This window comes from Protopterus annectens, chromosome 4.part0 (assembly GCF_019279795.1).
Source record: "Protopterus annectens isolate FY-2018-M chromosome 4.part0, PAN1.0, whole genome shotgun sequence".
NCBI lineage: Eukaryota > Metazoa > Chordata > Ceratodontiformes > Protopteridae > Protopterus > Protopterus annectens.
Genome location: NC_056733.1, coordinates 1,886,821,094 through 1,886,834,414, shown reverse-complemented (window position 1 = coordinate 1,886,834,414; position 13,321 = coordinate 1,886,821,094). Strand labels below are relative to the sequence as shown.

At 43.6% G+C, this 13,321-nt stretch overlaps 1 protein-coding gene across 3 annotated transcripts in view; it reads right to left on the bottom strand.

Annotated features, from left to right (window-relative positions):
• The window catches only part of RARS1 (arginyl-tRNA synthetase 1), a 1,169,219-nt gene that overhangs the window by 87,543 nt on the left and 1,068,355 nt on the right, over positions 1–13,321 (bottom strand). For all 3 annotated transcript variants that reach the window (XM_044069555.1, XM_044069556.1, XM_044069554.1), the window contains exons 10-11: positions 1,172–1,350; positions 110–219 (exon numbers count right to left, since the gene is read on the bottom strand). In XM_044069555.1, the coding sequence (XP_043925490.1) occupies positions 110–219; positions 1,172–1,350 (289 nt within the window). The remainder of the gene's footprint in view (positions 1–109; positions 220–1,171; positions 1,351–13,321) is intronic.

Below are 13,321 nucleotides of genomic sequence, written 5' to 3'. Positions count from 1 at the left end.
GACAGGGCACAGCAAGATGAACCAAATTACTCCACTAACTGCAGAAGGTCATTCAAAGAAAAGTTTCTACTGCTCCAAACATACAACCAACTTAAAATAAGAAGCTTACTTGTCATCACCTAGAACCACTCCAAAACCAGCATGCTCTACACGGGTCACTTTTGGATCATACCATCCAATCATTTGGCCAGCACTGAACAACAACTGGAAGTGAGAAGCCTGGAACACAAGAATACAAAACATATGTTCTAAAAAGGCATTCAACTTTGATTTTGCTCTATGCTTCAAAAAGTAAAGGTACTTACTCATATCAAAAGAGCCTAGCAAAGATAAAAGTTAAAAATTCACAGTCAGCAAACCATTCCTCTTCTGTCAAAAAATACTGAATGAAATGGAATAAAACATCCACACCAGACATCTGGAACACATGCTCAAAGAAACAAATTCTTATTGTACCCATGTCTCTGATGCATATCTGTCATTAATCACAGATATATTTGCTGTATATTTGTTTTTCTACATATATTGCAAATATGATAACTGGAGGCAATCAGTTAATAATTATCTGGTTACCAGGACAAACTAAATAATCATGCCTAAGTGAGAGGAATTCAAATCATAAGGGCAAACAAAAGAACACAGAATTAACAGCATTAAATGGAGAGTGGAGAGCCCCTCCCGAAGCCATGCAATACTTCTAGACATCATGAAGCACACTTGTTGGACCATCAAGAAATCTGTAACAGGAGTAGAAGGACACTTCACTGCTTACACTCATGCATAACGCATGTCACACCCCTGACCCTACAACCCTGGCAAAGGCTGCAAATCAAACCAGTGGCCATTGTGCAGAGGCTGTGTAGAACACTTGGACAGTTTCTACTTCCTGTATCGTATTAGTATGTTCCTTTAGGCACATTAACTGCAGAGATTTTACATGGTCTACATTTGAAATTCCATAACTTGTAAAACCTCCACAAACAAACTTTCATGTACAAACCAGGACTTCCACATTCAACAGCATAGTGGAAAGTCATTTCTACTACACAATTACTTGACCTTACATCTTATTTTAGAATATATCTTCACTGTATGCTAAGGCTTTCTTCCTTCTCCAATTACTAACAGCAAACAATAAATACAGACAAAATACTTCATGTGCAACACTCACCTGCCCACTGTCAACCACATAAATTACAACATTTGCTTTCTCCTCAAACAGCCTCTGACGGAGAGCTGCCAGGTCCGACGTGTCATATGTATAACCTCCATCAGATTTCTCAATTGTCAGAGGTATGCTACAGTTTGGAGGGAACACAATTTTACGACCTTCATCAAGCTGGACCAGACCTAAGAAATATAAAGCAGTTATTTATTTATCCATATGTTATTCTGGTAGCTAACTAGTTGATGCACCTTCTGGCCACAATCAATAACATACAAAGGCACAAATTAACAATTCATAAACTAGGGATACAGAAAAGCATGACATGACTAATAATCTGCAGCCACAAACAAAACCCCCTAAAGTAGCATGACTATTATAAAGAACAGAGATGAATAACAAATTACAAGAATACACACGAGAAAACACAATGAGAGCAGAATAACACAAGTAACTTAGTAGAACACACTAATTATTAGTTAGTAACAAAGCACAACTTAAGTATATTTGCAAAGTACAGTTGTGTACATTTACCATAAATGTAGATGTTTGAGTGTATTCACTGTTGCAGTCATTACATTTGGGTTATTTGCCTGCAGGTAGCCCTCAGTCGGCCTGATTATCAAAGTCTTGGGGCCTGCGTCGGTTGCGGTCTCATATTCCATGACGTCAGGTAGTCAGGGGTATAAAGCATGCAGCCGATGCCATTACATCAGTTTTTCTTGCCCCAGATGTCTGGTGCCTCCATAATGGGAAGCAATTATATACAAGTTTACACCTCCAACAAAAAGCAATTACACCAGAAAGCTTTAAGCATAGCAAGCAAGAATAGAGGTATAGACAATAGAAGTCAGGGGGCTGGAGGGAGGGTAACCAGGACTGCAACAGTGAATACACTCGAACAACTACATTTATCATAAGTGTACACAACTGTTCTATGTTCTCCGTGTTTCACTGTTGCAGTCATTACAGTTGGGTAGATTCCCAAAGCTAAGGAAGGGAGGAGGCAGTTAGATAGCATTAGGACCAGCTATAAGGCCTTGCAAGACTGCAGTGGCAAAACCAGCTCTGGATTTAGAAAAAAATTGGCAAGTGGTAATGCTTGGTGAAGGTATGTACAGAACTCCAGGTAGCAGCTTCTAGGATGTCCCTGGTAGGGACACCTCTGAGAAGGGCTGTAGAGGTAGATGCAGCCCTGGCTGAATGTGGTCTTATTCCCTGTGGGGTAGGTTTTCCATGATGCTTATAGCAGAAATTAATGCAATGGCCTATCCACTTAGAAATGGTTTGCTTTGAAATGGCCTTCCCCTCTGCCCCTGCAGCAAATGCAACCAGCAGCTGTTCAAATTTTGTGAGAGGCTTAGTCCTATCCAAGTAAAATCTAAGTTGTCTGTGCACGTCCAAGGAATGCAGTATTTGTTCCCCTTTTTTCTGCGGATTAGAAAAGAAGGTTGGAAAATGAATGGACTGATTAAGGGCCACACTGGATACCACCTTAGGCATAAAGGAGGGACTGGTCCTGAGGGACACCCTGTCCGCATGATAGATGATGAAAGTCTCCACTGCCATGAGGGCCTGTAATTCAGACACCCTTCTTGCTGAAGTGATGGCTAGGAGGATGGCTGTTTTCCAAGAAAGGAATTTCAACTCTGCATTTGTAGCTGGCTCAAACGTAGAGTGAGCTTTTCCAATACAAAGTTAAAGTCTCAGGGCTGGAGTAGGGGCTCTCCTGGGTGGTCTTAAGTTTTTGGCCCCTCTGAGGAATTGCTTCAGCAGTGGAGGAGAGAAGAGGGGTGGCTCTGTATTATAATGAGCTGAGATGGCGGAGGCATGAATTTTGATGGAAGAAAAAGGAAAGGCTCTTGTGAAGCATCTCAGTTAAGTACTGAAGAATGAGTGGTGGATTGGGCACAGTTGTGTCCATCCCCTGTGTTTGGTTCCAGGAACAGAATCTCTTCCATTTTTCAGCATAGGATTTTCTAGTACTAGGACTCCTTCCCTCCAGAATGACACCCATCACTTGCTTACTGAGGGATGGTAAAGGAGAGGTCATGTAATTAGCCAGGCTGCAAGGTTCAGGCTTTGAAGCTGTGGGTGCAGAATCTGGCCCTCCTGCTGAGACAGCAGGGCAGGGGTCTGAGGCAGGTGCCATGGAGGGGGTACCAGTGTTGGCATGGCCAGTCTGGTGCAATAAGTATTGTCCTTGGTTTGTCTTGTTTGATCTTTAGTAGCACTTTGGAGAGGAGAGGCACAGGGGGAAAGGCATAAACTGATAGTTTTTTCCAGCTGAAGGACAGGGCATCCACTTTCCAAGCTTGTTTGTGGGGAGTCCTCATGCAGAATTTGTCCAATTGGTAGTTCTGAGGGGAGGCAAACAGGTCTATCTCTGGGCTCTCCCATTTGAATCTCAAAATGTTGAATATCTTTGGTTGAAGTTTCCACTCGTGTGGGTCCATGAGATTTCTGCTTAGGTCGTCTGCCAGTGTATTTAGCTTGGCTGGCAGGAATTGAGTTTGTAGGTGGACTTGGTAGCTCAAGGCTGTGTTCCACAGAGCCATGGCTAGTCTGCAGTGGGGGTATGAATGGGTACCCCCCTCCTTGTTTATGAATCACACAACAGTGGTGTTGTCCGTCTATACCAATAATTGTCCTGGAAGAATGTGGTCCTTGATGGCTGTCAGAGCATTCTGTACAGCTAACATTTCTTTTTGATTGATATGCAGGTGCATTTGATTCGGGTTCCATTTGCCCTGAATGCACTGCCCTGCCAAGTGAGCCCCCATGCATAGTCTTATGCATCCGTTGTTAAGGTTTGGGCGGCAGGGGGTAGAGTGAATGGCAGTCCCTTGTTTTGGTGGCAGGCCTCTGCCCACCAAAGGAACTCTGTCTTTAGACAAGGTATGATAGGAATCACTGATTCTAGGTCCTGAGAATGTTGGCACCATAGGCTTTTTGGATACCATTGTAGTTTCCTCATATGCAGTCTTGCATATGGAATTAGTAGAATGCAAGAGGCTATGAACCCCAGGGCATGCAGTACTTTCCTTGCAGATAGCTCGGTCTTTGTGGCCAGTAGTTTACAGTAGGCTGTCAAATGAACTTGTTTCTCTGGCGTGAGGTATGCCATCTGGGAAGATGTATTCAAGCTTGCTCCCAGGAATACAATTTGTTGGCAGGGTACTAGATGTGATTTCTTTTAGTTTATGGTGTACCCCAGAGAAGTTAGTAATTTCTTTACAAATGCCAGATGATTTAATAGTATGTCCTGGCTTTCTGCCTGAATTTGACAATCGTCCAGGTATGGGTATATCTGAATATTTATTTGCCTGCAAAATGCAATGACTGGAGCTAGGGACTTTGTGAATACCCTGGGCGCAGTAGACAAGCCAAATTGCAGTGCAGAGAACTGATAGTGCATGTAGCCTGGTCTGAAGCATAGGTATCTTCTGCAAGATTCCCTTATTGGGATGTACAGGTAGGCTTCCTTTAAATCCAGTCTTGCCAACCAGGCAATTTTGCCTAGCATAGGAAGCAGCTGATGAAGAGTTAGCATTTTGAATTTTAAGATTACCAAAAAGTGTTTAGGGTAGACAGGTCCAGGATAGGACACCAGGAATAGTCTTTTCTGGGTACCAGGAAAAGTTTTGAGTAGAAACCTTGCCCCCATTCTTTTTCTGGGACAGGTTGAATAGCCCTGATGCTTAGAAGAGAGAGAACTAGCTTTTGAGCCTCTGCCCACTGATTTGGGAGTAGGTCTGGCCAACTGTTCGGGGTTGGTAAGGAGTGGAAGTGGAATCTGTATCCTTGGGAAACTATATTTAAAACCCATTTGTCTTGGGTAATGAGTTCCCAGTTTTTTGCATGCAGGCGATCTTTCCCCCTAAAGAAACAGTCAACTGAGCAGGGCTTGGAAGGTTTAAAGTTAAGTCATTGTGACAATTTACCATAGGGGGATGTCTAATTACTTCCAGCTTTGGAAGTGGGAGCCCCCCACTGCTTATGCCTGTGAGTACCTTGGGACTGAAGCCTGGGTGCTCTGCTGGTTCTGGGTTTGGACTGAGAAGGCCTGGAAGAGGCAGGAAAGGACCAATTCTTAGAAGGCCAGTGCCTACTAAATCTGGAATGTTGTACTTGCAGGAAATCTTTAACAGTTTGCATAGATTAAGTACTTCTTCTGCTTTGTTGCCAAACAGGCGGTCTTGGTTTAAGGGAGCATCCAGTAATTTAGCTTTAACATGATCTGGCAAAGATTGCTCCTTAAGCCAAGCATGCCTTCTAAGGACAGACCCAGTGACAGCAGCCTTGCAAGATGCCTCTAATGAATCAAAACCACATTGCAAAGTATGTTTTCCAACTTGTTCAGCAGAATGCATTAAATCCTGTAATTCTTTATTTTCAGCACAGTCAGGAATCAACATCATTTTCTGTTTAAGCAATCCAATAATATGCTGCTGATACTTTAACATATGAAACTGTCAGTTTAAAGCCCTAATGGCCAAAGTTGCAGAAGTGTATACCTTCTTTCCCAATCTGTCCAGGGCCCTGGAATCTCTATCAGAGGGGGTAGGGATTTTGGCAGTAGTAGCCTTAATGCCCCTGTGAAATGGTCTCAGGATCCGCAGTAGGATTCTTAAACAGGAACTCATGAGAGTCAGGGACTCTAATACCTGTCAGGTTTTCTGGGAGTTGGAGGTAAAGTGTCAGGGGCCAGGCTAGATTCCGAAAAGGCATCATCTTCAATGACTAGTACAGGAGGGATAGCTAAAGGCCTGTATTGAGGTAGGAGTAAAAATTCCTTAAGCCTCTTTTTGGAGTCAGAGTAATCCTGGCTTTCCCAGCAGAAATGCTCCCTAAGAGTATGCAAAGTTTCACCAAAAGAGAAATCCTCTGGAGGGGAAGCAGAGGGAATGGAATGCTCTGCATCAGAATCCTCATAGGTAGGTAAGGGCAACTCCTGGTCATCAGGGAAAACAGAAATTTCGGAATCCTGTTCAGAAGAATGAGAAGGAAAATCAGTTCTAGGTCTCTTAGATGGAAAAGGGTGGCTTCCCCTGATTAGAGTAATAAGGTCTTCAGCCATTCTTATCATTTGCTTTTTGGGCATAGGGGCCTGAACATGCTGTCTGGGCGTTGGTTTTCTAGGCATGGATCGAGTCTTAGGACTTGAAGAAGAAGATGGCGTCGGTTTAATATGCAAGTAAGTAGGCCCGAATACACCCTCAGAAGCCAGTGCCTGCACAGCGGCTCCGGACCCATCCAAGGTAGAGACATCTGCAGATTCCACAGTCGAAGAAGCATCTCGCGGCATACCGGACTCCGAATGGATCTCAGTAGAGGCCTGCGAATCTGAAGTAGCGACTGTCAGGGGCTGTGAAAGCGCCTCACTGAGTACCGGCGAAGTGGCAACTAGCTTAGGAGAAGCGTCGTCGGCAGCTTTGGACAAATGCAGTCTGTCTCTGCCTTTATCTTTGTGTTTTTTCGGAATGTCGGTAGTCGGGTTGTTGACCAAAACCATTTCAGGATAATTGAACAGAGTACCAAAATATTTAGATGTGAAAATGAACCGACAACGAATAGTTTGAGGTTTGAATAAGGCACAAAACCGACAGCGAGGTACGTCGTGGTCTGGGCCTAAGCAAGGAATGCAGTATGAATGAAAATCTTTATGAGGTATTTGCTTTCCACAAGAAATACAGTTGTTAACTTTTACTGACATCGGTTTAGAGCAAGAAAAAGGTTCCCCAAACGGGGTACTTAGCTTAGTTGAAGACTTCGGATCTGAAACTCGAAAACGAACATTTCAGGAGTCGGCCAACCGGCACTTGCAAACTGCTTCTGATTCGGGCACCGCACGGCAAGAAAGACTGATGTAATGGCACTGGCTGCACGCTTTACACCCCTGACTACCTGACATCATGGAAGATGAGACAGCAACCAATGCAGGACCCAAAACTTTGATAATCAGGCCGACTGAGGGCTACCTGCAGGCAGATAACCCAAATGTAATGACTGCAACAGTGAAACACTAAGAACATCCTAAAATGATAACATGTAAATTAAATACCCAATTTATCATTATAATCTTGGACACCTAAAGTACATAGTTTCTACCATACAAAGATTGACTCACATTAATAAACATCCAAAGAACATTTCTAACATAAAAGCTGATATGTGAAAATAATCCTTGCTGATGAGGACTATGGCTACATTTATCTTCTTTACAGTCAGCATTACTTCTCTAGAAATTTCTGTGCGGAGGTACAGACAATCTCTCACAATGATGCATGGTGTGATATCACACATTCAGAATGTAAGCATTCTTGCCCACAATAGCCACCAGTTTGTCCCATTCTGAGTACCCACTTACAAAGCAGTGACACCAAAGATATGGCACCCAATTACTAACAAGTGATACACAAGTATATACTTGTTGGCTATACAAGAAAATAAGCTGTTACGGTTGGTTAGGGGATCACCACATAAAAGGACATGGAGGAAAAGTATCTCTGACATATGAACATGGGTCCTTTCCTACATCATCTGATATATTAAGAACATCTCTCTTCTAATATTCAGGACCATTCCTTGATGGATACCCAACAACTAAACTGAATACAAAGTAGGAAAACCACCAGAAACAGCAGAAACCTGACAGCCATAGTAGGACCAGCTAGAAGATTCAGTATAGTGGAAGAACCAGCCAGAACATCCATCTCTGAGGTTGTACAAGAGAAATAACCTAAAAAGGAGATTCTTAGATCCAAAGGGCTGCAATATGCCATGGGCAGACCAAGCAAGAACTGGAGGTTGCTACTCCTAAACAGGAATGCTGTAATGTGTCTAGGTACAGTATGCATCAAGCTCAAAGACCCTAAGCTGCCAATAACAAAGGGCAGAGACATTCAAAAGTCCTACGTCCATTTCTAGCATGTCTAGGAGATGAGGCAGCAATTTAATTAACCTAGGATCCAAACTTATGGGAAGGATCCCTCACAGACGATCACCCCAAACCTAGGAATAAGGGGTACTATAATTTCTCTCAGTCACACCCCTGTGAACAGTAGAAAAGGTATCTGAACAGAACAGAATAAAGTGGGTCCATTCTAATGAAAACAAAGAAGAGGACAGCTGTCAAACACATAGTCATATGTGACCATACCAGCATTGTATTTTTAAATGAATGTTACCTGTAAGAGGAATGGTTAATTATGTGATTCTAACTTGTTGTTGTTGTTTGTCTTGCGGCTTTTCCCGGTTAGGGGTCGTCACAGCAGAACTCCAGTCCGCTAATGATTGGCAGTTGGTTTTTATGGTGTCGAGTTGCCAGCCCGACATCCAACCTTTAACGAAGGCACGCCCATTCAATGCATGTCTTTCGAACGCCCACTCGACTGCGGGGAGAACATGCAGACTCCACACAGAAGGCACCCCCAACCCAAGCCGAGAATCGAACGGGAAAACCTCTTGCTGTGAGGCAACAATGCCACCGCTGCACCACAGCGGAATGTTAATTATGTGATTCTAACAACTTCAGTAAAACATCTTGAAAATACACACTGTGTCTTGAACCTTTTCCATTAACTACAGGAATCCTTATTTGAGTACATGTATGACATGATTTTAATTAAAGCAACATATTGTCATTAACATATTACTATTGCCACTGCATTTTCTTTTTTAGACTGAGTCTATCAAGCCTGTTTCAGATCCTTCTATTTTACTCTTATAAGACTACAACTGTATCTCAAAGACATATACTAACATGTCGGCTTTATTCAACACTTTTTCTTCTTTTGGCTTTTCCCAGTTATGGGTCACCACAGCGGATCACCTGTTTCCATTTCTTCCTGTCCTCTGCATCTTGCTCTGTCACACTAACCACCTACATGTCCCCTCTAACCACATCCATAAACCTTATCTTGGGCCTTCCTCTTTTCCTCTTACCTGGCAGCTTCATCCTTAGCATCCTTTTCCCAATATACCCAGCATCCCTCCTCAGCACATATCCAAACCAACGCAATCTTGCCTCTCTGGCTTTGTCTCCAAACTGTCCAACCTAGGCTGACCCTCTAATATACTTAATTCCTAATCCTGTAAACCCTCGTCACACCCAGTGCAAATCTTAACATCTTTAACTCAGTCACATCCAGCTCTGACTCCTGCTTTTTTGTCAATGCCACTGTCTCCAACCCATAAAACATAGCTGTTCTCACTACCCTCTTGTAGACCTTCCCTTTCACTTTTACTGGTACCCATCTGTCACAAATCACTCCTGACACTCTTCTCCACCCACTCCACTATGCCTGTACTCTCTTCTTCACCTCTCTTCCACACTTTGCCTGTACTCTCTTCTTCACCTCTCTTCCACACTTGCCATTACTTTGAACTGTTGCTCCCAAGTATTTAAACTCATCCACCTTCGCCACGTCTACTCCCTGCATCATCACCATTCTCTACCCTCCCTCTCATTTACACACATATATTCTGTCTTAGTCCTGCTGACCTTCATTCCTCTCCTCTCTAGAGCATATCTCCACCTCTCCAGGGTCTCCTCCACCTGTTCACTACTCTCACTACATATCACAATGTTATCTGTAAACATCATAGTCCACGGGCACTCCTGTCTGATCTCATTTGTCAACCTGTCCATCACCACTGCAAATAAGAAAGGGCTCAGAGCTGATCCTTGATGTAATCCCACCTCCACCTTACACGCATCTGTCACTCTCACTGCAGATCTCATTGCTGTCACACTACCCTTGTACATATCCTGTACCACTCTTACATACTTCCCTGCCACTCCCGACTTCCTCATACAATACCACAACTCCTCTCTAGGCACCCTGTCATATGCTTTCTCTAAGTCCACAAAGACACAATGCAACTCCTTCTGACCTTCTCTGTACTTCTCCATCAACACTCTAAGAGTAAACATCACATCTGTAGTGCTCTTTCCTGGCATGAAACCATACTGCTGGTCACTAATAATCACTTCCCTTTTTAACCTGGCTTCCACTACTCTTTCCCATAATTTCATGCTGTGACTTACCAGTTTTATCCCTCTGTGGTTACTACAGCTCTGCACATCACCCTTACTCTTAAAAATCGGCATCAAAACACGTTTTCTCCACTCCTCAGGCATCCTCTCACTTTCCAAGATTTCATTAAACAATCTGGTTAAAAATTCCACTGCCATTTCTCCTAAACACCTCCAAGCTTCCACAGGTATGTCATCTGGACCAACAGCCTTTCCATTCTTCATCTTCTTCATAGCTATCCTTACTTCCGCCTTGCTAATCAATTGCACTTCCTGATTCACTATCCCCACATCATCCAGTCTTCTCTCTCTCTCATTCTCTTCATTCATCAGCCCCTCAAAGTACTCTTTCCATCTGTTCAACACATTCTCCTTGCTAGTGAGTACGGTTCCCTCATTATCCTTTATCACCCTTATCTGCTACACATCTTTCCTAGCTCGGTCCCTCTGTCTAGCCAATCGGCACAGGTCCTTTTCTCCCTCTTTAGTGTCCAACCTTTCATCCAACTCTATACGCCTTATCCTTAGCCTTTGCCACCTCTCTCTCTTTACCATGCACCTCATCTCCTTATTCTCCTGTCTACTTTCTTCATCTCTCTGACAATCCCACTTCTTCTTTGCCAGCCTCTTTCTCCGTATACTCTCCTGTACTTCCTCATTCCACCACCAGGTCTCCTTTTCTGCCCTTCTGTCCAGATGTCACACCAAGCACCTTTCTAGCAGTCTCCCTTACTAGCTCTGCTGAAGATACCCAGCTATTCGGTAACACTTCACTGGCACACAGTGCCGGTCTTAACTCATCCCTGAACTCCACCTCACAATCACCCTTTTTCAATTTCCACCATTTGATCCTTGGTGTTGCCCTCACACTCCTCCTCTTCTTGATCATCAATGTCATTCTACAGCCCACCATTCTATGCTGCCTAACTACACTTTCCCCTGTCACCACTTTACAGTCTCCAATCTCCTTCAAACTGACCCTCCTGCATAGGAGATGATCCATCTGTGTGCATCTCCCTCCACTCTTGTATGACGCCTCATGCTCCTCCCTGTTGTTAAAATACATATTCAGCACAGCCATTTCCATCCTTTTTGCAAAATCCACTACCATCTGACCTTCTGCATTCCTTTCCTTAACACCATACAGTACAGTTGTGTACCTATTATAAATGTAGATGTTCGAGTGTATTCACTGTTGCAGTCATTACACTTGGGTTATCCTGCTGGCAGGCTACCCACAGTCAGCCTGAATTCCAAAGTCCTGGTCCAGCGTCAGTTGCTGTCGCCTCTTCCCTGACGTCAGTGCGCCAGGGGTATATAAGATGCAGCCGACACCATTTTCTTCAGTTTTTCTTGCCCAAGATGTCAGGTGCCCCCAAGAAGGTAGGCAATACATATTGCTTATAAAAAACATACACTAAAATAAACAATACCTTCATCTACAAGCAAATACACCACATAGGTTGTATAGGATAGAGAAGTATAGATAAGTCCCAGCAAAGAAAGGGGGATGGTGGGTGGGTAACCTGGACTGCAACAGTGAATACACTCGAACATCTACATTTATGGTAGGTACACAACTGTACTATGTTCATCGTATTTCACTGTTGCAGTCATTACACTTGGGTTGAATCCCAAAGCTGAGGATGGGCGGCTGGGTCTAAATAGGATTAGGAGTGGCTATGAGGCCCTGCAGAACTGCAGTGGCAAAGCCTGCACTGGATTTAGAGTAAAGTGTTAAGTGATAGTGCTTGGTAAAAGTGTGCACTGAACTCCAAGTTGCAGCCTCTAAAATTTCCTTGGTTGATACTCCTCTGAGAAAGGCTGCTGCCCTGGTAGAATGTGGACTAATATTCTTAGGCACTGATTTGCCATGCTGTGCATAGCAGAAACAAATGCAGTGTCCTATCAATTTTGAAATAGTCTGCTTTGAAATAGCCTTTCCTTGTGATCCTGCAACATATGCCACAAAAAGTTGCTCAGTTTTTCTGAAAGCTTTTGTTTTGTCCAAGTAGAAGCGTAGCTGCCTGTGTATGTCCAAAAAGTGCAGAAGTCTCTCCCCTTTATTCTGGGGATTTGGATAAAAAGTTGGCAAATGAATGGTTTGGTTATGAGCCACAATGGATACTACCTTTGGCATAAATGTTGGGTTTGTCCTTAGAGAAACCCTGTCCGGATGAAAAATGATAAAAGGTTCCACTGCCATTAATGCCTGTAACTCTGAGACTCTTCTTGCTGAAGTTATTGCTAGGAGCAGAGCAGTTTTCCATGATAAGAATTTTATCTCAGCTGCATTGGCTGGCTCAAAAGGAGGCAGTGTAAGCTTTTCCAAGACAAAGTTGAGGTCCCATGTAGGTATAGGTGCTCTCCTTGGGAGTCTTATGTTTTTGGCCCCTCTGAGGTACTGTCTTAGCAGTGGATGTGAGAAAATAGGAGGTTCCGTATTGTAATGAGCTGAAATGGCAAAGGCATGGATCTTAATTGATGAGAAGGATAGGCCTTTGTCCAGCATCTCAGTTAGGTATTGTAAAATCTGAGGAATATTTGGAACAAGCGGTTCAAGTCCTTGTGCCTGGTTCCAAGCACAGAATCTCTTCCATTTTTCTGCAAAAGAATTCCTGGTGCTGGGCCTCCTGGCTTCCAAAATGACATCCATAACTGCTTTAGAGAGAGGTGTGTTCTGAGTGGTTATATTATTCGCCATGCAGCCAGATTTAAGGTTCTGAGTTGGCTGTGCAGGATCTGATTGTTTTGTTGGGTCAGAAGATGAGGAATTTGAGGTAAAGTCCAGGCTGGGCCCTGAGACAACCTCTTTAGGATTGGGTACCAGTACTGGCGTGGCCAGTCTGGGGCAATCAGAATCATTTTTGGTTTCTCTTGTCTGACTTTTAAGAGTAACTTGGGGAGGAGAGGCAGTGGTGGAAAGGCATAAACTGTTAGGGTTTTCCAGCTGAATGATAGAGCATCCACCTTCCATGCTTGTGAGTGATAAGTCCTTGTGCAGAATCTCTGTAGTCGACAGTTGTGAGTGGAGGCAAATAGATCTATGTCTGGGCATCCCCATTTCCTTGTTATCATGCTGAAGATTTGTGGATCTAGTTTCCACTTGTGAGGGT